General features: G+C 42.4%; 2 protein-coding genes across 14 annotated transcripts in view; one reads left to right on the forward strand and one right to left on the reverse strand.

The window, feature by feature from the left end:
* Window positions 1–26452, forward strand: part of LOC105478200 (SH3 domain containing kinase binding protein 1) — a 362161-nt gene that overhangs the window by 106085 nt on the left and 229624 nt on the right. The window lies entirely within an intron of this gene.
* Window positions 24925–26108, reverse strand: LOC105478196 (prothymosin alpha). The gene has a single exon (XM_071088379.1). It carries the CDS (start codon window positions 25930–25932, stop codon window positions 25600–25602), a length of 333 nt encoding a protein of 110 aa, XP_070944480.1. The 5' UTR covers window positions 25933–26108; the 3' UTR covers window positions 24925–25599.

The raw sequence follows: 26452 nt of genomic DNA on the forward strand, positions 1-26452 counted from the left end.
GATCCCCAAGGCATTCTATATATTAGACTTAGACACACTGGTACGTTGTATCTGCTATATTGATCCTTTGTCCACTTAATATATTATGAGCACTTCCCCAAAAGTATTATATCTCTTCTGAGAACATTTTAAATCTCATTGTAAGAATATACCATAATCTATTTAACGAGCTGCTTCATGGCAGGCATTGTTTCCCATCTTTTTTGCCCTTGAAAATAAAACTGCAATAATTATCTTTGTATAAAATATTTGTGTATCATTTTATATCTGCTATATCAGTAATTCATTTTCTAGGAATTGATTATAAGACAATAATTATAGACAGACTGCTAAAAATTAGGAAGTGCATATGTAAATACTGATCAGTGGAGTCATTTAAAATGCTGTTTTCCTGGAAACTAGACCTAAAACCAAGCAGATAATAGGAAATATGAACCCTCAATACATGATATTAGCACATCTTGCTAACTCTCACCTCCTTCTCCTCCTCCTCCTTTTTTTTTTATTGAGACAGGGTCTTGCTCTCTCACCCAGGCTGGAGTGCAGAGGTATAATCATGGCTCACTGCAGCCTTGACCTTCTGGGGTCAAGCAGTCCTCCCACCTCAGCCTCCCAAGTAGCTGGGACTACAGGTGAGCACTACCACACCTGGCTAACTTAATTTCTTTTCTTTATAGAGACAGGGTTTCATCATATTGTCCAGGCTGGTCTCAAACTCCTGGGCTCAAGTGATCTGCCCACCTCGCCCTCCTAAAAGGTTGGGATTACTGGTGTGAGCCATTGTACCCAGCCACCTCCATCTGCTTGAGCATTGGTTTCATTGTTGAACAAAATGAATAAGCAAATAATGAATGAATGAGTGAATGACAATGGCATCAAAAAGTGAGGTATAGGTTGGTACTGAGCAGCAGTGAAATAGAAAGGAACAAAATGCTGGACCCACATGTAATCACTTCCTTATCGTAATTATAATTTTATCCTTTTGTAATTTTATCCTTTTAATTTTATCTTATTGTAATTTTATCCTTACTCAATTTCCAACCTCCACTAGTCGGTTCTGCCCTTGTAAGCAGCCCAGCGTGTCACTCCTGGAAGCCCCTGCTGCTTCAACTGTCTGTAGCTCACTACTCGTAGGTGGAAAAGTCAGTCATGGGAGTGATGGTACCTCCCTCAGATCACACCGACTGGGCTTTTGATTTCGTTTTCCCACTTTGCACAAGGATTGTAGTCTCTAGAATATTTACTGGCCTCCCTAATTCTCAGATCCTTGGGAAGTATGTGAAAAGGTCAGGACTTGTGTTTTCACTTCGTGTCTGCCCGATTGCCAGGCTCGTTAGGTCAAGGAGGAATTGAGTGAGTTCCAAGGAGAGGGTGAGTCTGAATTTTCCCCTTTCTTTCTTTCTTTCTTTTTTTTTTCCGAGACAGAGTCTTGCTCTGTCTCCCAGGCTAGAGTGCAGTTGTGCAATCTCGGCTCACTGTAACCTCCTCCTCTCGGGTTCAAGCAATTCTCCTGCCTCAGCCTCCCATGTAGCTGGGATTACAGGCGCCTGCCATTGTGTCCAGCTAATTTTTGTATTTTTAGTAGAGATGGGGTTTCACCATCTTGGCCAGGCTGGTCTCCAACTCCTGACCTTGTGATCCACCCGCCTCGGTCTCCCAGAGTGCTGGGATTACAGGCGTGAGCCACTGCACCCGGCCAAATTTTCCCCTTTCATTTTCTGCACTGCCGTGTTCTCTGAGCTTTCCACTGCTTTAGTGTTTCCTGATAAGACCAGCTTTTCTTTCATCCTAGAGGAGTAGGATATGAAGGAATCCCTGCCCCCCACTTAAGTGCTCATCCCCACGGGATGGGATCCAACCAGCTGCTCCAGAGGATCTCGGCCCCTCCTGTAGCCTCAACCTTTTTTTGTTCCTCTGGATGGTGACTCTCACACCAGAGCACATGTCAGAACCTCCTGGAGGACTTGCTCAAACACAGACTGCTGGACCCCACCCCATGCCTTCTAGTTCAGTAGTCTGGGCTGGGGCCAGAGAATCTGCATTTCTAACAGGTTCTCTGGTGATGCTGCTCGTGTGGAGCCCCACTTTGAGAACTACTGCTCTAGTTCACCCCTCATTGCCCCTGTTCCCCTGCAATTGCTTCCAAGTAGGCAAAGTAAGGCGCTGGAGGACTGGTGTGTTTGAGGCCCTTGCATCCAGGGAGCCCATCCAGACCTCTAGGGGCAGCGCCTAGCAGTGGTGTGTGCCTGTTCCACCAATGAATGCAGCTTTAGACAGGCCCTTCAGAGTATAAGAAGCAGTGCCTAATTCAAATTCCTTCAGATAGTGGGGGTGAGAATTAGGGGGTTAAAAACAGAGCCCTAGGTCCTTAGGGCTTCATGGGAACTCATCCAGTAAGCCAGCAGGTATGGGGAGACTAGGGCCTCAGCCTGCCACATGCCCTTGTGTTTCAGCTGGCCCAAGGCTGTACTGAATATTATAACCTTTCAGCCCTGGCCCTTTCTGTTGACTTCCTCTCCTCTCCTCTTGGTGGGATTTTTCCCCTGTATTTAGGGCAGGGCAGTTTCTTCTGGAAGGATCCCTGTGGCTCCAGGCTCTGTGTCTGACCCTCCTACCTGACTCTGTAGCACAAAGCCCTGGCCAGTTGCTGGTGGAAGCTGCAGTCCTTAGTGAAATGGGGAGTGGACTGTGGTTCCTCAAATTGCATTGTCATCTGGAGGCTCAAGGGCCTATCTTTTTTATCCTCAGAGGCTTAAAGACAACTGATGGTAGCTGGAGAGGGTTAAGAGAGATGGAGGGAATCTTCATTCAAGTTTGTCTTGCTCAGTGATCTTTTAATGAGTCTTTCCAGTCTTGGGGTGGTTGTGTGCTCTTTCAGTACAGATTCAGGTGGCAGGTGGTTGGTGGTTTGGTTTAAATCAGAGGTATGTTAAAATATTCAGGATGGTGAGGGTGTCTGTGAAACTAAGAGAGGAAGTGGCTTAAAGAGCTAGGCTGTCAGCCGGGCACAATGGCTCCCACCTGTCATCCTTGCCCTTTGGGAGACTGAGGCAGGAGGATCGCTTGAGGCCAGGAGTTTGAGGCCATCCTGGGCAATGTAGCAAGGCCTTGTCTCTACAAAAAATTAAAAAGAAAAAATTTGCCAGACATGGTGGTGTGTGCTTGTGGTCCCAGTTACTCAGTAGGCTGAGGTGGGAGGATCACTTGAGCCCAGGAGTTTGAGATTACAATGAGTTATGATTATGCCACTGAATTCCAGCTTGGGTGACAGAGCGAGATCCTGTCTCTCTCTAAAAAAAAAAGAACCAGGTTGTCAAGCTAGATTTAGAATTAATTCTTTTTTTAAAAATTCTTTTATTTTTTCTATGGGACTCTGCTTGATATGGACTTAATTCTGTTGTCTGTTGGCCCAGGGACATCACTGCCCAGTGGATACCTCATCCACTCCCACTCTTTTTGAGGGTTTTCTCCAGGGAGTTGCATCTGTGAGGCAGTCTTTCCCTCCTGCTTTCATTCCTCCCCTAGCATCTTCTCTTAGGCCCTGCTAGGCCACTTGAGCAAGAATCTCAGGCCATAAAACATTTCCACATCAGATTTCCTCCAACAGCACAGAGCACTTATGGCTCACACGTGGAAGTGTTGACATTGACATGTTATTCTGAGAGTTCTGACTTTAGAGCATTTTGAGGAAAGTATCTTCTGAGGTCTTTCTTTCCTGTAAGTTAGCTGTAGCAGTCAATTCCTTTTAAGGGGGTGGGGGAATGAATTCTTGGCACACTCTATTGTCCTTTGGGCTAGTCACATTTGTGCTAAATATCAGGCGAGCTCCCTGCAGACACCATGGGAAGAGGACAACATCTTATTCTTGGCAATTTGCAAGGGGCAAATTAGGCTGTGGCACTTACAAGTAGAATTATTAAATATCAATGGGGGATAATAAATGTGAAGTAGCTTGCAAATCTTCTGATATTATGTCTGTTTCAGTGAAAACACAGCTGCTAAGATACTTTCCTAGCTGTAATCGAGAAGGTAATTTTCCTGAAAGGCCATTTAAAGCAGATCTTTAGTGCCTTTGGCTCATTAAGAAGCATGAATAGGGGTAAGTCTCTGAAAAAGATGAATTAGACACAGAGCAGAGGAGCGATGGTGTCCATGATGCAGGATGATGGTGTCCAGGGCCCAGGTACTCCAAATAGCCCAAGGACTAATTTGTTGTGTGGTTTATTAATGGACTGGAGTCAGTCCTGGACTAATACAACTAATTCTTCCGTTTAGAGTTAATGTTGGCACTCAATTTTCCCCGGTAATGAATGAGTTAGAGTAAGCAGGCACGTGAGTTTAAGATACAGTGCTAATATTTTGTGAGAAACATCGAACAAGGCTTGATGTTTAAATCAATAGTTGAAAGTGTGAAGGGAAAACTTTCCAGAAAAGGCTTAGAGGATAAATAAGAGCAGTTAATTGAAAGCAAACCAAGCCCACCCAATGTTTAGATTTGTTTAGAAGCCAAGTGAACATTTGAGAAGAGAAACATTTCTGTAGTTCCGTGATGTCATCGGCTTTCCTGGTGTGTTTGGAGCTTTTGACATTGGTGTGGTACTTTACCTCAGTGAGGCTGATGGAACAGAGCGGATGTTGCAGGGCCTCAGTTTCAGAATTCTTGTCGTGTACTCATGAAGACCTGTGGAGAGATTTTGCCTCAAGTCAGTTTGGATGGCTTCTGCCCTCCAGTCTGATAAAATCCCCTGATGTCAAACCACAGATGGAATTTCCAGAGACTGTGCTCTGTGGACTGGTGACAAATCCTTTGTGAAAAGTCTGTGTGACACTACTAAACAGAGACGGCTTTGGGGAGGAGAATGAGGGGACCAACGTGCTCCCCTCAGAAGCCTTGATGCTCTCATAGAAGGTCTGGCCAGGTGTGGGGGTCTAGCTTTGTAAAATAGGAAGACCCCTTTGATAATTACTTTTTTTGTCTAGTTAAAACTTTTTGGATTTCTCTGTAATTTAAAGAATATAGGTTTTAAAATGTAAAGCTGAAGATTCATTTTTCTGTGTGTTAATAAAGTTAATACACACCCCATATTTATTGGGGAAGGCAGTATAAACTAGAATTTCCTTAGGTTTCTTAAAAGTTCACCAAGTGAGCATCACTGAAGATTAACAAAAGGATCTACGCAAAGATTTATTTTTACTTTGCTCAGGCGGTTGTTTATAAAAGGTAAGATGAAAAACCAAAGCACACGTTACAGAGTAGGAAATCAAGTACTTTTATTTTATACCAGAAATAGGAGGAAAAGGATAAAATCAGGGTGAACCCCTTAAAAAAAAAAAAAAAGACAATCAAAAAAGATCCTGCAGGTAGAAGGGTTGGGAGAGTTTTTTAGCCATGAGGACCATTTGACCTTGGTGACAGTGCAGCTACTGAGTTCCCAGAATTCTGCCTTTTCAAGTCATGTAACATTTGCAAATGCTGACAAACAGCTGCTAATTCTGTTTTCTATGAAAGGGTGACAGGGTATTCTCAGGACATGAGCTGCTTCTCCCCAGATCCACATGCCTTTCACACAGTGGCACCATCAGCGGGGACCTGGGGAGGAGACACCAGTCCAGAAAATGATGATGATTTTTTTTTTCTTTTCTTTTTGAGCCGGAGTCTCGCTCTGTCGCCCAGGGTAGAGTGCAGTGGTGTAATCTCGGCTCACTGCAAGCTCCGCCTCCCAGGTTCACGCCATTCTCCTGCCTCAGCCTCCCGAGTAGCTGGGACTATGGGCGCCGGGCGCCGGCCACCACGCCTGGCTAATTCTTTGTATTTTTAGTAGAGACAGGGTTTCACTGTGTTAGCCAGGATGGTCTCGATCTCCTGACCTCGTGATCTGCCTGCCTTGGCCTCCCAAAGTGCTGGGATTACAGGCGTGAGCCACCGTGCCCGGCCGAAAATGATGATTCTTATGGGTGTGTGTGGGGGGGTGTGTGTGCACGTGCTTGTGTGTGTGAGAGAGAGACTGAATTGCTTGAGAAAATTTGCATTTGAGTTCAGAAGTATGAGCCCACATCTGTGAAAGCAGTAGGTAAAAGACTAGTGAATGCAGATGACTCAGATATGTGCACAAACCTGTGGCTTTATAGTTATAGAAAATACAAATATACTTCGTGCTGAATTTGAATAATTTGAAGTGAGGTACAATTCCAAAGAGCAAGTTGTGATCTAGGACAAAGGAACCTCTGGAATGAGTGACAGCTCGGAGAGCCAGAGGTGGAAGGAGGAACGAAACCTGTGTCATGGGCCACCCTGGAGGCTGGGAGATCTCCTCTTATGGGTTTTTCTCCTATTTGTGTGTCTGTGTGCCTATCTGTATTCTCTATGTGAGTCCCTATGCTTGTGCATCAGTGTCTCTGTGTATGGGGGTTCTGTTTTTTCTGTGTCTATGGGTCTGCCTCTCCCACTTTCTGTAAACGGGCTACCCCAGAAACACTTGCCAGGTGGAGCACACTGGCCTGGGTCAATGCCACATATGGTTTCTTACAAGTTGCAGAAAGGTTATGCTTGGCAAAAATGGGTGTGCCCCAAAGCCCCACACAGTGAACGGGTTTTCTCATGATCTTGTCACACCTGTCACAAGAGTGGGGGAAGATGAGGAGGAAGAGCCAGCTGGAAGTTTTACAATTGTGTTTAATTTGTGGTTTACATCCTCCTCCCGACCCTTTTCCCTGACAAACCACCCATACACTTTTCACTTTGCATTACATTTGTCCTCGCCCATCTCCATGGGATATTCCCAGAATTCTGAGTGCTTCCTTTGACTTTCTCTACTGCAGAGACTATTCTCCCTGGGAATGATTATTACAGCTCCCGTTAATTTTCATGTTCATGTTCAATGTTGGAAAGGAGAGGAAATGGGGGGAGCATGGGTGGTGACTCAGGAAGCTGAGGAAATCGCCCTTATTAGGCCTCAAATTTTATTCTTTAAAAAAAAAAAAAAAAAAAAAAACCTGGCCCCAGGCTCTTTGGGCCTTATTTTTTCTGATTGCTAGCTTTCCTTTGACCTCCCTCCTTCCATTTCTTTCTCTCCTTGGTTCTGCTTTGAAGGTCACAAAGCTTCCCAAAGCTGTTAGAGGTGGTGCTAACTCGCTTTATTGAAAGGTTACTCTTCAGCTGTACCAGTGGATTTCCCCTAACAGCACTCCCAGAAGATAAACGGACTCTCTTATTGTTGGTAATAACTTTGAGTTTTTAAAGAGGACACTTTCATTGGCAATAATTTAAATGACTTTTCTAAGGTATTTTCCCAACTGTTTTTCTCTTTTTCCTCTTCCACTTTAGCAAATGTCATGAATTTCCTTTTTTTAAAACCACCAACACAAGTATTTTTTTCTTTTTTCTTTTTTGTTTTTTTGAGACGGAGTCTTGCTCTGTCGCCCAGGCTGGAGTGCAGTGGTGCGATCTCGGCTCACTACAAGCTCCGCCTCCCGGGTTCACGCCATTCTCCTGCCTCAGCCTCCCAAGTAGCTGGGACTACGGGTGCCCGCCACCACGCCCGGCTAATTTTTTTGTATTTTTTAGTAGAGACGGGGTTTCACCGTGTTAGCCAGAATGGTCTCGATGTCCTGACCTCGTGGTCTGCCCACCTCGGCCTCCCAGAGTGCTGAGATTACAGGCGTGAGCCACCGCGCCCAGCCAAGTATTTTTTTCTTAAATAAAGTGTATACTTAAAATTTGTAAAATGCAGGCAGGAACCAGAAAGATAATTCACTTTCTAGCCAGTCATTTGTTATAAGCATGATGATGATATGTGTTTGTTATTTTTCTACAAAAATGGAATCATATTATAGGTGGTGTTTTATAAGCGATTTTTTTGTTTGTTTTAATTGTGGCGAAATACACAGAAAATTGTAACCAATTTTTTTTTTTTTTTTGAGACGGAGTTTCGCTTTTGTCACCCAGGCAGGAGTGCCATGGCACAATCTCAGCTCACTGCAACCTTCGCCTCCTAGGTTCAAGCAATTTTCCTGCCTCAGCCTCCTGAGTAACTGGGATTACTTGCGCCCACTGCCACGCCCGGCTAATTTTTGTATTTTTAGTAGAGATGGGATTTCACCTTATTGGCCAGGCTGATCTTGAACTCCTGACCTCAGGTGATCTGCCTGCCTCAGCCTCCCAAAGTGCTGGGATTACAGACATGAGCCACTGTGCCCAGCTGTAACCAATTTTTAAGTGTAATATTATGTTACTTAATTTTCTACAGCATCAGTAATGTTTTTCAAGTTTTTTAAAGTTGCAGAACCCTTTCCTCAAAGACCAGAGAGCTTCAAGCAGAGCTGCACCACCATTGAGGCAGGAGTGGGGAGCCCAGGCTACATCTTGTCAATGTTGCAGTTTACAGTTACCCTCCCCATAGCTTTGAGGCCTCCTAGGGATCCCAGTCACACTCAGTAGCCGACTTTGAAAGCACACAGACCTACCTTCTAGTGCCCCAATTGTTAATATCTTAGATTGCTCTAATTTTCTTATAAAGAAAAAATTTTGGACACACTTTAAATCCTCTTTGAAGCACATCTGTGATTACTTCCCTAGGTAAGTCCTTATAAGTAGAGTTACTGGGTTTAGAATATGAGTGTTGTTGTTGTTGTTTTTTTTGGCCTATAATCCATATTGCCAACTGGTCTTCGCCAAAGTGTGCCAACTCAGACTCTCACAGTAATGTAGGAGAAGGCTCAACTTCCCATTCCCTGGGTAAAATAAACCTTAAAAATTCAGTCTGTTAGCAAAAGAAACTATCAACAGGGTAAGCAGACAACCTAGAGAATGAGAGAAAATATTTGCAAACTGTTCACCTGACAAAATTCTAATATTCAGCATCTATAAGGAACTTAAATTTACAAGAAAAAAAAACATTAAAAAGTGGGCAAACGACATGAACAGACACGTTTTAAAAGAAGACATACATGTGACCAACAAGCATATGAAAAAAAGCTCAATATCATTGATCATTAGGGAAATGCATATCAAAACCACAGTGAGGTACCATCTCACACCAGTCAGAATGGCTACTAAAAAGTCAAAAAATAACATGCTGGCAAGGTTACAGAGAAAAGGGAACCCTTATGCACTGTTGGTGGGAATGTAAATTAGTTCAACCACTGTGGAAAGCAGTGTGGTGATTCCTCAAAGAGCTAAAAACAGAACTACCATTCGACCCAGCAATCCCATTACCGGGTATATACCCAAAGGAATATAAGTCATTCTACCATAAAGACACACGCACAAGTATGTTTATTGCCACACTATTCACAATAGCAAAGACATGAAATCAGCCTAAATGTCCATCATAGATAGATTGGATAAAGAAAATATGGTACATATACACCATGGAATACTATGCAGCCATAAAAAAGAATGAGATCATGTCTTTTGTGGGAACATGGATGGAGCTGGAGGCCATCATCCTTAGCAGACTAACACAGGAACAGAAAACCAAATACCACATGTTCTCACTTATAAGTGGGAGCTAAAGGATGAGAACACATGGACACAAAAGGAACAGACATGGGGGCCTACTTGAGGGTAGAGGGTAGGAGGAGGGAGAGGAGCAGAAAAAATAACTATTGAGTACTAGGCTTGGTACCTGGGTGACGAAATAATCTGTACAACAAACCCCTATGACACTAGTTTATCTAACAAACCTGCACTTAGTGACATTATTTTCATATGTCTCTTGGCCACATATGATTCTTCTTTGAACTATTTATTCATAACCTTTGTCCATTTTTAGATTCAGATGTTTGTCCATGAATCCGAGCGTGAGAACCCTTGGTTATACTGCGTGTAGACATTTTAAATGATATTTTCAAGAATCAGCTGTGACACAAAAGAAGTGGGGGATTGTGCGCCAAAAGTCTTACAGAGTTTAGCATGAGAACTTGGAAAGAATAAACTTCTGGACTTTGATCTCTGATTTTATGATTCTGTGATACTAGATAACTTATCTGCCATTTAGGAATGCTCTGTCATATTGACTAGAGAGAAAATCCGGAGTTAAAACCAATGGCTGCATTAAGTTAGGAGATTTTTTTCTAGCGGTTTGATTAATCTTTACTGCTCCAGTATCCAAACTGCAATGTGAGAGTTCAATCTTGTGGCTTATTCAACCACACATTGTATTAAACATCTTCTACTTGAGAAAAACATGAAGTGCCCCATGTGCATTTTGAGTACGTTATATCATAAGTAAAGTCGTGGCTGGAAGGTAGTTAAGACAGAATTTCTTTTTATTTGTTTGCCAAGTGATGCTAAATCAACAATAATATTGCTTTGAAAAGGAGCAAAATTATGCCATGGCTCTTTGCAATGAAAATAAATTATAAGGCCTGGTGTGGTGACTCACACCTGTAATCCCAGCACTTTGGGAGCCGAACTGGGTGGATCACTTGAGTCCAGGAGTTCAAGATCAGCCTGGGCAACATGGCAAGACCCTGTCTCTATGGAGAAAAAGAAAAAGAAAAAAAAAAGACAAAAATTAGCCGGGTGTGGTGGTGCATACCTGTAGTCCCAGCTGCTCAGGAGGCTGAGATGGGAGGATTGCTTGAGCCCAGGAGGTGGAGGTTGCAATGGGCTGAGATCGAGCCACTGCTCTGCACTCTAGCCTGAGTGACAGAGCTAGACCCTGTCTCCAAAAAAAAAAAAAAAAAAAAAAATGCAGCTGTATAATAATATTATTCAATATCCTCTTGTGAAGTGAAAACCTCCTTCTGCTTAACAGGGAGGTGTCTTTATTTCAGGACAGGAAAATTTACATGGAATAAGAACAAAGATCTTACTAATTTAAAAAAACCCAAATATATATATATATATATATGTGTGTGTGTGTGTGTACACACACTGAATTTGACCGGACAGGAAAACAAGATTAAAATGTCAGTTCTGTCTTTTCAACCTGAATACCTCCAATAGCTACATTTTAGAAATTTCTGAGATAATTAATGTGTACTCATATGTTCACTCATAAATCAGACCATGGGATTACTGATGAAAGGATGCAAACTTGGGGGTCAGTCTTGGAAATTTTTGACTGAATTTTAATCTTCCTATTGTGAACATCTATTTCATGTTGAAAACTCAGCATTTCCTATTTCTCCTAAACATAGATACCACAATAAATAGTTTGTATCTATTTCTTTTCCTTCAAGGAGAACATAGTTTTTTGCCCATATTATCTAACTGCAAGATCAATGAAATGCCAGCTGAAATTGTTTGGTGCATCTGGGATGCCCATGGTATGTGCCGTTTGGTTGTGTGGCTGAGTCAATGGCATTAGGTGGACTTTAGCCTCCCCCTGAGTGGTTATTAGGGTTGTGGATGGAATGTATTGAATTCAAATCTCTCATTTATAAGGCGAGGTGTGAATTGTAGAATGATGCTATTAACTTGGGCTGAACCCCAGATATTACTGTGTACTTTTTTCCCCCTTCAACATGTCATGGAGAGTTAAAACAGTCACCCACATGTCCTTTCCATATTTAACCTTTTGGAGGTGCTGTTTTATTGCTGAGCCAGGGTGGTTATAGCCGATTGGCTTAAATGGACAGACAGCAACAAGATAGCTGAGGAGGGTAATAGATCCTGCCACTCTGTTCATTTTGTTTGTATCTGGGTGAAATTCTCGTAAGTTGCAGCCAGTGTGTGTGTTTTTTGTGTCTCTGCATTGTGTTTGCAGTCAATCAGAAAACTGATACCCATGTGGTGCATTGGTATCGGCAGGTCTCCTGTGTGTGACCTAAAACCATTCTGCATTTCCATTTGTCAGGTTTCCCTGTGTGCTCCAGGTTCAGAGCAAATTAACTTCCAAGTCAAAGAAACCACCGAAGCTCTGCTTGAACTAAAGCTAAGCTACTCTACTGGTGTAGGGAAAGGGAGGAGGTTGATCATTAGAGGACAAGGGCAAGTTGAGAAATTGTTCTATATTTCAGTCAGTTAATTATCACAGCTTCCCAGCATGTCTGCAAGGAGAAATGAGAAGAACATCAATAAGTGATTATTTTCCTTTATTATTCTGTTCACCTGCCATTTACTGTGCACGTTCCAGGGGAAGAGAGATTAGCAGGGGTTAACTTTAAAAAATCAGAGTCCCAGAGGACTCACAAAGGCATGCTGTGTCTGCCTTTCTGGTACTGAGTGATGAGGGTGGGACAGGGCTGGTGCTAAACTTTTAGATCTGTTTTTAAGCTTTGAGGACAAATTTTATAAATATGAGCTGCTTCTTTAAAAAAAATTCCCTTTCTACTCTAAAAATAGTTTGCTGGGAAAAAGTTTGTGAATTGTTTAAGACTCAGAAATTCAGCTGAGCATGTTTCCTTATAAATAAACAAAAAAATCACCTCACAGCTACTGTCAAAAAGCAGATGTGGCTTCTTAGGAAAGAAACAAGATTTCTGGGATGTTAATGCCAATGTCAGAATGTGAGAGAAAATTCAGAATTTTCCCTTCTGGCTTGCTCTTTTCAGACCTTCTAAATTCTTCTCATTTCTTATGATCAAGTTGGTATGTTGTCCCTTTTGGAAAGAGTTTTCCCAGGCAGAATGAATGGCCTTAGTTTCTGTTCTTACCAGTACCCTTAGCAACACTTGTCTCTTTCCTGTAACACTTTATGTTAATGACAATTGCTAATATTTACTGTATGCCAGGCACTGTTCTAAGCTCAGTTCATGTGCTATTTTATTTTGTTGTCATAACTCTTTGAATTAGATACTACTATTCTCATTTTAAGGATAAGGACTATGGTAGGCAGAATAATGGCCCCTCAAAGGTGTCCACATTCTAATCTTCAGAACCTGTGAATGTTTACCTTATGATGCAGATATGGTTAAGAATTTTGGATTAGAATCACAAGGGTCCTTATAAGAAGGAAGCACATGGGCAACAAAAGCAAAAATACATAAATTAGACAACATCAAAATGTAAAACTTCTATACATCAAACTATACAATCAACAGACTGAAAGTGCAGCCTGAACAATGGAGAAAATATTTTCAAATCATATATCTGATAAGGGGTTAATATCCAGAATCTATAAAGACTCCTACAACTGAACAACAAAACAAATAACCCGATTCAAAATGGGCAAGGGACTTGAATAGACAGTTTTCCAAAGAAGACCAAAAAGCAGATGAAAAGATGCTCAACATCACTGACCGTCAGGTAAATGCAAATCAAAATCACAGTGAGATTGCACCTCACACCCATTAGGATGGCTGCTATAAAAAAAGAAAAAACAAGTGTTGGTGAGGATGTGGAACTATTGAAACCTTGATATACTGTCGGTGGGGATGTAAAATGGTGAGGCTACCATAAAAAACAGTGTGGCAGTTCCTTGAAAAATTAAAAATAGAATTACCATATGATCTAGCAATTTTACTTCTGGGTGTATATCCAAAAGAATTGAAAGCAGGGTCTCAGAGATATTGTATACCCATGTGCATAGCAGTATTCACAGAAGGCAAAAGATGGAAGCAACCCAGGTGTCTATGCAACAGAATATCATTCTGCCTCAAAAGAAGGAAATTCTGACACATGCTACAATGTGGATGAACCTTGATACATTATGCTAAGTGACAGAAGCCAGTCAGTCACAAAAGGACAAATACTATATGACTTAACCTATATGAGGTATCTAAAGTCAACTTTACAGAGACAGAAAATGGAGTGGTGGTTGCCAGGAGCTCCTGGGAGGGGAGAAGGGAGTTGTTTAATGGGTACAGAGTTTTTTTTTTCAGTTTTGCAAGAGGAAAAGAAATCTGATGATCTTTTGCACAATGTGACTGTACTTAACACTACTGAACTGTATACTTTAAACTGGTTAAGATGTTAAATTTTATGTAACATGTATTTACCACAATTAAAAAAAAATTTTTTTTTTGAAAGGGAGACAGTAAGATCAGAGTTAGTGATGATAGAAGCAGAGGTCAGAGAGAGAGTGAGCATTAAAGATGCCATACTGCTGGCCTCGAAGATGGAGGAAGGGAACACAAGCTAAGGAATGCAGGTAACCCCTAGAAGCTGGAAAAGGCAAGAGAACCTCCTCTCCTCTCCTACAGCCCCCGAATGAATGCAGCCCTGCCAACACCTCCATTTTAGCCCAGTAAGACAGTTTCTGGATTTCTAACCTCCAGAACTGTGAGATACTAACTTTGGGTTAAGCCACCAAGTTTTTGGTAATTTGTTAGAGCAGTGGTAAGAAACTATTACTAAGGACTATTCAGTTCAGAGAGGTTATGACCTTGTGCATGGTCACGAAGTGACTGGAACTCTGATTAAGAGCTGGAGCTGGCCAGGCAGGGTGGCTCACACCTGTAATCCCAGCACTTTGGGAGGCCAAGCTGGGTGGATCACTTGAGGTCAGGAGTTTGAGATCAGCCTGGTTTCTCTACTTAACCCTGTCTCTACTTAAAAAAAAAAAAAGAAAAAAGAAATGCAAAATTTAGCTGGGCATGGTGGCGCAGCCTGTAGTTCCAGTTACTCAGGAGGCTGAGGCAGAAGAATCGCTTGAATCTGGGAGGCGGAGGTTGTAGTGAGCCGAGATCACACCACTGCACTCCAGCCTGGCAACGGAGCGAGACTCAGTCTAGAAAAAAAAAAGAGTTGGAGCTCATGTCCACTCCACTCAGAGTTCCGGCATTGCTAGATGGTGAGACCCTAGGTAGCAGTGGCCATCTTTAACACTACCACTGACATAGAACCTGATATATAATTAAGACACTTAGTAATTTTGGCTAAAAGATTTAATGATAATGCACCATCACCTTTTCTTCTGTTCCCCTGATGCTGTGTCCTAGAAGTCATAAGGATTAAACCTAGGAAAAGGTTTTTTAGAAAACATTTCCCTTCTCTGTCATTGTGGGGCTGCTAAGGAATAGTGTCCTCAAGGTTTTAGTGTCACTTCTGGGGGCCTCTGGGTATTTGTTGCCAGGTCCCATGATGGAGTAGAGTCAGGAGTGCTTATAGAACCCAGACAGGGGTCAGAGCCAGGGGAAATATGGATCCTGTTGTTGGTAGATGGGCAGTCTGTTTTGAGAAGAAATGACCAAATTTAGTCATGACCTGTTAACCTGTTTGTTAACATTATTTCTCTTTAAGCTAAATAAAGGCAGATATTTCTAAGCACAAATGAAGAAATTCCTGTGTTAGCTGTGATCAGTGGGCATTTCCCACTCTGAAATGCTTCCTCACCCTCAAACCTAAGCTTTGGAAACCAGGCTCCTAAAATCAGGGCCTTGTAATTCCCCATATGAGTTATTCTAAATTGGGCTTCTGGGTGTTTCTTTTTTTGAAGCAGGAGCAGATGGAGAATGAGAGGCCTTCTAATAATGTGCATTAAAATTATTAGGAAAAATGGGTATTTTGTACTTCTTTTTTTTTTTGAGACAGAGTCTTGCTCTGTCACCCAGGCTGGAATGCAGCGGTGCAATCTCAGCTCACTGCACCCTCCACCTCCTGGGCTCAGGTGGTCCTCCTGCCTCCTGAGTAGCTGGGACTACGGGTGCATGCCACCGTGCCCAGCTAATTTTTGTATTTTTTGTGGAGACGGGGTTTCACCATGTTACCCAGGCTGGTCTCGAACTTCTTACATCAAGAGATCTGCCCACCTTGGCCTCCCAAAGTGCTGGGATTACAGGCATGAGCCACCGCGCCCCGCCTATTTTGTACTTTTAAAATAATCTTTGAGTGGGAAGGCCTTCGCAATCATGTCACAAATCTGAAAGACCTAAGGGAAAAGATTGATTGATTTTACTACATAGAAATTAGAGACTTCTGTATGGACAGAGATAGAATTAATAGAATAAATAGACAAATGACAAACAGGTAAATTCTGCAACACGTATGACAGCCCCAGGGGTACTTCTTTTATATACGGAGAGCTATTAGAAATGAGAGGGAAAAAAGGCAGGATGCTGTGTAGGAGAATTGACAAAAGACATGAGTAAGCTCATCACAGAAAAAGACAAATGGATAATGGTAAGCATATGGAAAGCTGTTCAACCTTATTTTCTACTAATTAAAGAAATGCAAATTAAATATCATCTTCTGTTATCAGATTGGCAAAAATGAAGACATTTAAAAGTAGTATGGGGAAATCAGCTCTCTTCCATGCTATTGGTGGGAATGTAATTGATAAATATTTTGCCTATTTTTTTTTTATCTGCTAAAAGTAAGGATGCACCAAGTTGTTGACCTGGAATTTCACTCTAGGGAATTTGTCCCTCAGTTACCTTTGTGGTATATGTGCAGAGTTATAGGCACAGTGATGCTCAATGTAGTGTTGTTTGTACTTGCAGAGGACTTGAGACAACTGGATGGTTTCATGTGGGTTATAGTTCTGTGAGAAGAGAACTGTCTCCCACCCAGCAAAATTCAAATAAGTTACCCATTTAATCAGCCAAGGATACAGAAATTTAGAAAGGAGATTGCCTCAGGCAGGAGCAGATGAGGTATATATAAAAGGTATATCCCAGACAGCAATCTCCACTCCCAGGTTTCCAGTGGTCTAAATGGCAAGGGAGATTTTGCCAGATCTCAGAAACAGCCATAGTTTGCTGTGCCACAAATCTTTTTTCCATCAGCATTTCAGAAGAGCCAGTGAGGACAACTGTTGTCCCTTCATCTATGGTATGGTGACAAACACGCAGCTCACTTGGTTCACCTTGCCTGCTGCCTAGACAGAGCTGATTTATCAAGACGGGAATTGCAGTGGAGAAAGAGTAATTCCTGCAGAGCTGGCTGTGTGGGAGACCAGAGTTTTATTATTACTCAAGGAATTGGAATTTTAAAAGATAATTTGGCAGGTAGGGCTTGGGAAGTGAGTAGTGCTGATTCAGATCAGGTTGGAGATGGAATTATAGTGGGGGGTCAAAGTTAGGTTTTCTTGCTATCTTATGTTCCTGGGTGGGATCGCAGAACTGGTTGAGGCAGTTTACCAGTCTGGATGGTGTCAGCTGATCTAGTACAGGGTCTGCAAAATATCTCAAGCGTTGATCTTAGGTTTTACAGTAGTGATGTTATCCCCAGGAGCAATTTGGGGAGGGTCAGACTCTTGCCAGGAGCTGCATGACCCCTAAACTGTAATTTCTAATCTTGCAGCTAATTTCTTAGCCCTCCAAAGGCATACTGGTCCCCAGGCAAGAAGAGGGTCTTTTCTGGAAAGGGCTATTATCAATTTTGTTTTGGAGGCAAACTATAAACTAAATTCCTTTCCAAGGTTAGTTCAGCCTACGCCCAGGAACGAACAAGGGCAGCTTAAAGGTTAGAAGAAAGATGGAGTCGGTTAAGTCTGATCTCTTTCATTGTCATAATTTCCTCAGTTATAAGTTTCGCAAAGGCAGTTTCACATCCATGTTCCAAAATCTACTTCCAGACACAACCAGACTGTCCCTTTTGATACTGGTCTATCCTACAGTTGGATTCTGTGCAGCTATGAGGAAGAGGGACAAAGCTCTAACTGATAGAGAAGATGTCTAAGATGCATTGTTAAGTTGAAGAAAGCAAGTTACAGTATAACACAAAGAGTCCATTTGTGTTTAAAAACAAGTAGGGATGGACACACACACACCCCCCTCATTAATGGTTCCCAGAGGAGGAGGAATGGGATTTCACTGGGGGATGGGCCACCTTTATCCTTTGCTCCCTACCCCTTTTGTTATTTATTTTTTGGAATGAACATGTATATCTTTAATTATTAATTTTTGAGTGGTTACCCACACACAGTTTTGAAAGTCATATGGTGCTAAAAGATGTGTGAGTACCCTGCAGCCTCTTGTCCCTTCTCTTTGTGTCCTTATCTTCTAGGAGGCAGTCGTTCTTCAGTTCTAGCTGTTGCTTCTTCTATTTGCTGCTGTGCTTCTGAATAATATTCATTGCTGCTCTCTTGGTTTGTCAATTCTAGATATGATGTCTTAACTCTCATGGTAGTTGAGGACTTCAGCTTTTTTCTGTATGCACATATCTCAGGTTTTGCTTTAATCTGTACTTAATGTTTTCATTAATGTAGCAATGTTGATATTGAATATTGAAGCAAGAATATACTATAACTAATTTCCATATATAGCTTTTTGTTTTCTCTCTGTCTTCCTCTCTCTCCCTCTCTCTCCCTCCTTTCCTCCCTCTCTCTCTCCCCCCTCCCTCCCCACCCCCATCCTTCCTTCTTCTTCGTCCCTCCCTCTCTCTCTCCCCTACTTCCTCTCTTCTCTCTCTCTCTCCCTCCCTCTCTCACCCCCACCTCCCTCTCCCTCTCTCTCCCTCTCTCTCTTCCCCTCTCTTCCCCTCTCCCTCCTCCCCCTTTTCTTCTCGCCCCTCACCTTCCCCCTCTCTACCTCTCTTCTTCTCCCTCTTCTGGAAAAACACCAGAGCCTTCCAACCTCTCGTTCCACTCTGCTGCCCAGCTGTCAGCCAGGAAATTCCCATCACACCTCCCCCGCCTCCTCTCTCTCATTGACTGTCCTGGATCCTGCATCCTTCTCTTTCTTGTTTTACTCACTTGACTTGGTGGAATGCACCCTCCAGTAGCCTTCTGAGGGAGCCAGTGCACGGAAGTAAATTTTTTGAAATTTCTTCAAAACCAACCACATTAGGAGTTGCATACTAAAAAGTTTTTCCTTTTAGCATTCAACTATCCCTTCTTAGCCCCTGGCCCGTGTCTGTTGGCAGGTGGGGTTCTCCCTCCTACTGATGGAGCCAGAGAATCCTGGGACCCAGAGGCTGTGCCATTATTCAAAAGACCTTATTTAATCTTCAGAATGGTTTGACAAACTAACAAAACTGAGGCACCGAGGTTACGCCCTCAGCGGTATCAGAACCAGGAATTGAAGTGTCAGCTGCTTGGGCCAGGCTGCTGCCTTTTCTAATCTAGCTGCTCCTTACTGGAAGAAGGAATAACAGTACCATGCCATGAGTGACACATGCCAGATGCATGCTCATGGTTATAGGGTGAGTCCAATTCTCGATTCCCACTTGTGTCTGGTTCCTGACAACTTGAGCTCTAGGTAGCCATCCTTCTCTCTAGAAATACCTTACAGTTTTATTATTTATTTATTTATTTATTTATTTATTTATTTATTTATTTAGAGACAGAGTCTCACTCTGTTGCCCAGGCTGGAGTGCAGTGGTGTGATCTCAGCTCATTGCAAGCTCTGTCTCCCGGGTTCATGCCATTCTCCTGCCTCAGCCTCCTGAGTAGCTGGAACTATAGGCGCCTACCACCATGCCCAGCTTATTTTTTATATTTTTAGTAGAGATGGGGTTTCACCGTGTTAGCCAGGATGGTCTCAATCTCCTGACCTTGTGATCCACCCACCTTGGCCTCCCAAAGTGCTGGGATTACTGGTGTGAGCCTCCGCCCCCAGCCAAATTTTAGTGTGTGTGTGTGTGTGTGTGTGTGTGTGTGTGTGTATGTGTCGAGAGAGAGAGAGAGAGAGAGAGAGAGAGAGAGAGAGAGAGAGAGACAGACCAACACTGATTTATAGCTCCTTATGGTAATTAAAATGCCCTGCCTATCATTTGTCTAAACTTGCTGTGATTATTTTTATTGCTACAGTATTTGGTTTCAAGCACTGTAAGAATGTCACCCTCCTCCTCCCATTCCTTTTGTGATGTGAAATGCTTCATTACTTAGGAATTTGCTGCTGATTGTACAGTTTAGCATTTGATCTTTTTGTTAGCCACAGTCAGGTGACCACACATAGGGTAATTAGATTAACCCACCCCTCCTCTTCTCCACTGAAACAATGTAAAATCCAGTATTCTATTAGCACATGCCTTCCGTAGATTAATGATCTTGGAGTTGCTGCGTGGAAATTTGCATAGCTCCCTACAGCTCTAAGAAATGAAAATGCCCAGCTGTCTAAAAGCTTTAATCAGGAAATGAGCATGAAATGGCATTGTTTTGTCACGGGCTTGGAATAATTTATTCTTGACAATCGAGTTATCCTGGATATAAATGTGTATAAACATTCTTTCAACAACCAGTAAACAGGTGCTTTTTTGTTTGTTAAAAATTCAAGATTTTCTTGACTTGGGCTTGGCTTTCAAATCGTTGGCCCTCATGCTGGTTGCTGCCAAAAGTTTATACTAAAGTCATTTTCCTTGTCTCTCCTCTTTTAAATGGCAGTTTCTGGAGACTGGCCTTTCAGAGCAAGAACGGTCTTAGGGAGTGAAGGAATGGGGACATGGCCATAGGACCACCCGGGGTCATTCCTCACCCAGCCCCTTCTTGCCTGTGTTCTCACCCCCTCTTGGGACCTACTTTCCCCTATCTGTCAAATACAAATAATAATGGCCCCATCCCTTAATGTGGTTGTGAGCATTAAATGTGTTATGCCAAGTAAAGCCTTAGAAAAGTACCTTGTTCGTGGAATACTCTTCATAATGGCGATAATACCATAAGACATAGGGAAATGAAGATGCGATTCCGTTTCTTTTTGTATTTAAAAGATCCTAGTGCACTTAAATTTTTTTCTGTTAGACTATTAGTCTTGCAGGCAATTGTGACTATAAATGCTTTCATTTATAGTGGCACACTGTTAAAAGAATGATAGAACTAATGATAATGGCTAACATTCATTGAATGCCTGGGAGTGAAACACTGAATGAGGCCTATTCCTGACTCTTGGGGCTAGACGTGAGGACCCATGCTTACAGCCCAGTGGGTGAGGGCACTGTGACAGGCTCTTACTCATCATCAAAGCTGTTAAAAAGACAGCAGAAATGGCCGTTGGACCTTGGATATTGCTTCCTCTTTTTTCTCCTCCAAGAGCAAGCTTTTTATCTAGCACGTGATTTAACAGTTCCTGTGTTGGGTGTACTGTTTCACGGACTAGGTATGATGTAGCAAGAAACATTTAAAAATTTTTCCAGAGGAGACTTTGATGGGAAAAATGCCCATCCCTTAGGGGACTCAATTTGAGATCGTGTAATTAACCTTTTAGAACATAATTAACCAAACTGTTTAGCTCTTTTTACTTGTACTCTGGACCCCAAAGAAAGCTGGATCCTACCCATGATAAACCTATCATCAATAAGATTTAATGTTGCCTCTTTATATGCATTTTATTTTTCTTGATTGTCATGCCCTTAGTTATTCTTGCATTTCAAGAATCTTTTTTTTTTTTTCTTGAAACGAGGTCTCACTCTGTGACCCAGGCCGGAGTGCAGTGGTGCGATCTCAGTTCACTGCAACCTCCACTTCCAGGGTTCAAGCAATTATCCTGCCTCAGCCTCCCGAGTAGCTGGGTTTACGGACACGTGCCACCACACCTGGCTACTTTTTTTGTGTTTTTAGTAGAGACGGAGTTTCACCATGTTGGCCAGGCTGGTCTGGAACTCCTGCCCTCAGGTAATCTGCCCACCTTGGCCTCTCAGAGTGCTGGGATTACAGGTGTGAGCAATTGCCCCTGGCCTTGAATCTTGAACTTTATATCATATAATTGAAAAGAAACATTGATTATTGGGTTTTGCCTGATTTTCTCCACATCTTAACTTTCCTATCTCCTCTGCTCTAATGAAATGTATAGACTGGAGAGCTTTGTATAAATCTTTTGTATATGTTAGCATACACTGTTGGATCTTTAAAACCGGTAGTGGAAATTATATAGCTAAACTCTTATTGGGGCAGTGTCAACTTCTTCCTTGTGTCAGTCGAGAAAAATGACGAGACAAGTCTCAATCATTTTAGGAAGTTTATTTGCCAAAGTTAAGGACACGCACCTGAGAGATAGGTCCTATGCCTTCCTCTGAAGATGATTTTGAGGGCTCCCAAACTTAAAGGGGAAAGTGTGGGATATTCAGAAGTATACAATTTTCATGTAAGAGGAGGGTAGGGAAAAATAGTTATTCATGCCTTTGGCTTGGTAAATCTGCATTTTTTTTTAAACATAACATAATATAGACAAATGGGGCAGAGGAAAAATGCAGGGAATCTGCGTTTTTACATAAGATAACATAGACAAAATGGGGCAGGAGAGCAATCAGATATGCATTTGTGTCTGGTGAGCGGGGGCGACCCATAAAGATAAGCTATCAATTTACATTGCCATGGTGAAATCTTTTTTTTTTTTTTTTTTTTTTTTTTTTTGAGACGGAGTCTCGCTCTGTCACCCAGGCTGGAGTGCAGTGGCCGGATCTCAGCTCACTGCAAGCTCCGCCTCCCGGGTTCACGCCATTCTCCTGCCTCAGCCTCCCGAGTAGCTGGGACTACAGGCGCCTGCCACCTTGCCCGGCTAAGTTTTTGTATTTTTAGTAGAGACGGGGTTTCACTGTGTTACCCAGGATGGTCTCGATCTCCTGACCTCGTGATCCGCCCGTCTCGGCCTCCCAAAGTGCTGGGATTACAGGCTTGAGCCACCGCGCCCGGCCGCCATGGTGAAATCTTAACAGAAACACCTTAGGGTAAAGACCTTGGAGCTCACTAGGAATTTCTTTGTGGGTAAAATGTGGGGTAGGCATGTAGCTTTTCATCTTGTAGCCATTGTATTTAGGAACCAAAAGGGGAGGCAGGTTTGCGTGACTCAGTTCCCAGTTTGACTTTTTCCTTTAGCTTAGTGATTTTGAGACCCCAGGATTTATTTTCCGTTCACATTTGTTTGCAAAAAAAAAAAAAAAAAAAAAAAGGTAGCAGTTAATAGTTTAATGATCAGGAAATAGTAAACATATTTCAGTTACTCAATGTTTAAGTTAATTAAAATTTTGAATAGCTAACAGAGGCATATGGTGCCAGCTAAAAGGGACAAAATATATGCTTTCCCTGTCCCTTGGCCACCTGGTTCCCCTCCCTGGAGGCAGCCTCAGTTATCAGTTTATTGTGTGTGGCTTCTTTACATATAAATGTATACAAATGCTAGCATACGTTAGGCTTTTTTTTTTTTTTTTCTTTAAACCTAGCAACATGTCTTGGTGATTGTCTTTCTTGGTACATACAGACTGGCTTCAGTCTTGGAGAGTGTTGCATGGGATTGATTTATGGCCATTCATCAGCTGCTCTCTACTGATACACATTTATGTTCTTTCAGTCTTTTGCTAATTTAATACTGTAACGATTAATCTTGTACATATGCTGTTTTGCACGTGTACAAGTATATATGTAGTTTAAATTCCTAGGAGTAGAAATACTGAGTCAAAAGGCACAGACATTTAAATTTTTGATAGTCAGTTGTCAAGTTGCCTCCCACAGAGGTTGTACAAATTTATTTATCAATTTATACTCTCCTTAGAAAGTATATGAGGCTTTCTTTCCCTACACCCTTGCTGACGTTATCAATTTTTTTTACTGTTGACAATCTGACAAAAATATCTCATTGTAATTTAAAAATTAGGTACATCCTTCCCTAAACTGTCAAATTCTGGAGAGGTTTGTTCTTGGGGTCCTCATAGCCCCCATTCTTTGAGAGGACCAGCTGTGTGCCAGGCACTATGCCACGTGCTGTGAAAACAGACAGTATTCTGAGAGAGCCAGATTCTAGTGCAAGGACACATGTAAACATTATTATAATACAGTATGTAAATGCTACAATTCTAGGTATGAGAAAATAGCCAGAATGATACAGGGTCCTTCTGTGTACTGAGCACTGTCGGGCATCATTGTACAGGAATACTACTGTAACTTTCATTTCTCTCGTTGTAGCAGGACGAGCCGCATACAAAACTCCTCAGACACGGAGTTAAAGAAGGAAGTGGTTTATTCGGCCGGGAGCATTGGCAAGACTGCTGTCTCAAGAGCCAAGCTCCCTGACTGAGCAATTCCTGTCCCTTTTAAGGGTTCACAACTCTAAGGGGGTGCGCGTGAGAGGGTTGTGATCGATTGAGCAAGCAGGGGGTATGTGACTGAGGGCTGCATGCACTGGTGATCAGAATGAAACAGAACAGGACAGGGATTTTTACAATGCCTTTTCATACAATGTCTGGAATCTGTAGATAACAAAACCGGTTAGGTCAGGGGTCGATCTTTAACTACCAGGCTTAGGTCAGGCAGGCCCAGGCCTGGTTTCAGGTCTGGTTCCTAGGCGCTGGGCTACCTGCCTTTAGTTTTGCTTCTCTTTCTTTTTCTGAGCGTAAAACAATATGAGGGGGTCTGTCTCTCTTCTCTCATTGTGAATGCAGTTAAGCATCTTTTTGTATGTTTGAGTCACGTTTTTCTTTCTTGTTGTGACCTGTCCTTTGCTATTTTTTTGTTAGGTTATTGATCTTTTTGTTGATACTTTGTAGAAGGAGCTCTCTCTATAGACGAGGCAACGTTCCCCTAGTTTGTCTTTTGTCTTCGTTGATGAATTTTGTCGTTGTTGCTGTTTGCTATATTATATTCTTAGCTTTCTGTAATTTATTTTTATTTATTTATTTATTTATTTTGAGACAGAGTCTCGACCTGTCACCCAGACTGGAGTCCGATGGCGCAATCTTGGCTCACTGCAACCTCTGCATCCTGGGTTCAAGCGATTCTCCTGCCTCTGCCTCCCAAGCAACTGGGATTAGAGGCACGCGCCACCACACCCTGATAAGTTTTTGTATCTTTAGCAGAGACAGGGTTTCACCATGTTGGCCAGGCTGGTCTCGAACTCCTACCTTGTGATCCGCCTGCCTTGGCCTCCCAAAGTGCTGGGATTACAGACGTGAGCCACCGCGCCTGCCATTCTGTAATTTATTGACCCTTTCTTTTCCGCCTTCTAAATTCTGTGTCAAAGTGTTAATTTTTTTTTGCCTTTCTGAGATTGTAGAAACATTCTTTATTTTCTTCTAATGCTTTAAAGGTTTAATTTTTAAATGAGTAAATTCATTTTGAATGTCTAAGATTCCCAGTTAAAGAAATAAGTATTGCTTGTTTTTTTTTAAAAAAAGTTAGGGACTACATGAATTTTCTTTTTTTTTTTTTTTTTTTTTTTAGAACAACTCAGCAAAATAAAATTCCTGTTTATTGTTGGACAACATTGTTTCACACATACATCAAACAGGCCAAAAAAAATAAACAGCAACTTCATAGACAAAAAAAGGAAAAAAAAGAAACCTTTTATCTTTGGCCTTTTTAACCATCTCATACAAACCAACTACTTATAGTACAGCTAAGTACATACACAAAAAAGTTACTGGAATGCTCGGAATAAGATTGTTTTTCTGTTGTCGTTTTTGCTTTTTTTACAAGGTTTTTTTTCTCCTTTGAGATTATAATGAACATGGTCACACCACAAGTAAAGTCAGAAGTAGGACAGAGAACGCTCCTAAGGCTGGTTTGGTCATCCGAGATCATTAAAAATGGCTGACCCTAACAATATGTACAAAAATATAAAATGTAAATAAAAAATACAAACAAATTTCCTTTTTAAAGTACTTTTAAGAAAAAAAGCAGGGCCTTGGAAGTTTTGGTTCTTTTTTCCTCCCCTGTTGCAAATTCTCGTGGTTTGGGTGGGGTGGTGGAGAGCGCGTGTCATCTGCGGGTGGCACTGCCCACGGTGGGTGGGCGGGCGGGCCTCTCTACTCGAAGGTGACCACGTTTAGATTCTGAGACGGGAAGTGGAGGGTGAATAGGTCACGGCGGCCTTTTTTTTTTAGTTTAACTTTTCCTTTTTTGCTGTCTAGTCATCCTCGTCAGTCTTCTGCTTCTTGGTATCAACATCGTCATCCTCATCATCTTCAGCTGCCCGCTTGCCCGTAGCTGACTCAGCTTCCTCATCTTCATCTCCATCCTCTTCCTCACCATCACCTTCTTCTTCCTCCTCCTCTTCCTCCCCACCTTCTTCCTCTTCTTCGTCTACCTCATTGTCAGCCTCTTGCTCCCCATTTTCCTCATTAGCATTCCCGTTAGCAGGGGCGTCTCTTCCATTTTCTGCCTCTTCCACAACTTCCTTCTTCTCCTTTAAGTCCTTGGTGGTGATTTCGGAGCTGGTGTCTACGGCTGCGTCTGACATGGTGGGGCACGCCGGTGATCCGATGCAGGGGATTTAAAAAGAAAGCAAGAGTTCAGGGACTCTGGCGATAAAGCTGCCGGAGTCCGCGGCGGCGGAGGAAGCGCGCGGCGGAGGCGGCTGCGGCGAGCAACGAGGCGGACGAGGAACAATGCAAAGATGGCTTTTCAGAGCAGCCAGTGGGGCACATGAAATTTCTTACTGTATTATCTTCTTCCCTCTGCTCCTAAGCCTGATCTGCATCTTGTAAGGTGAGAAGTTGATGGTGATCCAGTCGTATCTTTATAGGGATGATACAGATCTCCATGTTGTTGCAGCTTTGGGCTCAATTGAGAATATTCTGCCTCTGATCACTTGAGGTCGGGAGTTCGAGACCAGCCTGGCCAACATGGTGAAACTTGGTCTTTACTAAAAATACAAAAATTGGCTGGATGTGATGGTGAGTGCCTGTAATCCCAGCTACTAGGCTGACTGAGACAGGAGAATCACTTGAACCCAAGAGGCAGAGGTTATGATAGAGCAA

The sequence above is a fragment of the Macaca nemestrina genome, chromosome X (genome assembly GCF_043159975.1).
Source record: "Macaca nemestrina isolate mMacNem1 chromosome X, mMacNem.hap1, whole genome shotgun sequence".
Lineage (NCBI taxonomy): Eukaryota > Metazoa > Chordata > Mammalia > Primates > Cercopithecidae > Macaca > Macaca nemestrina.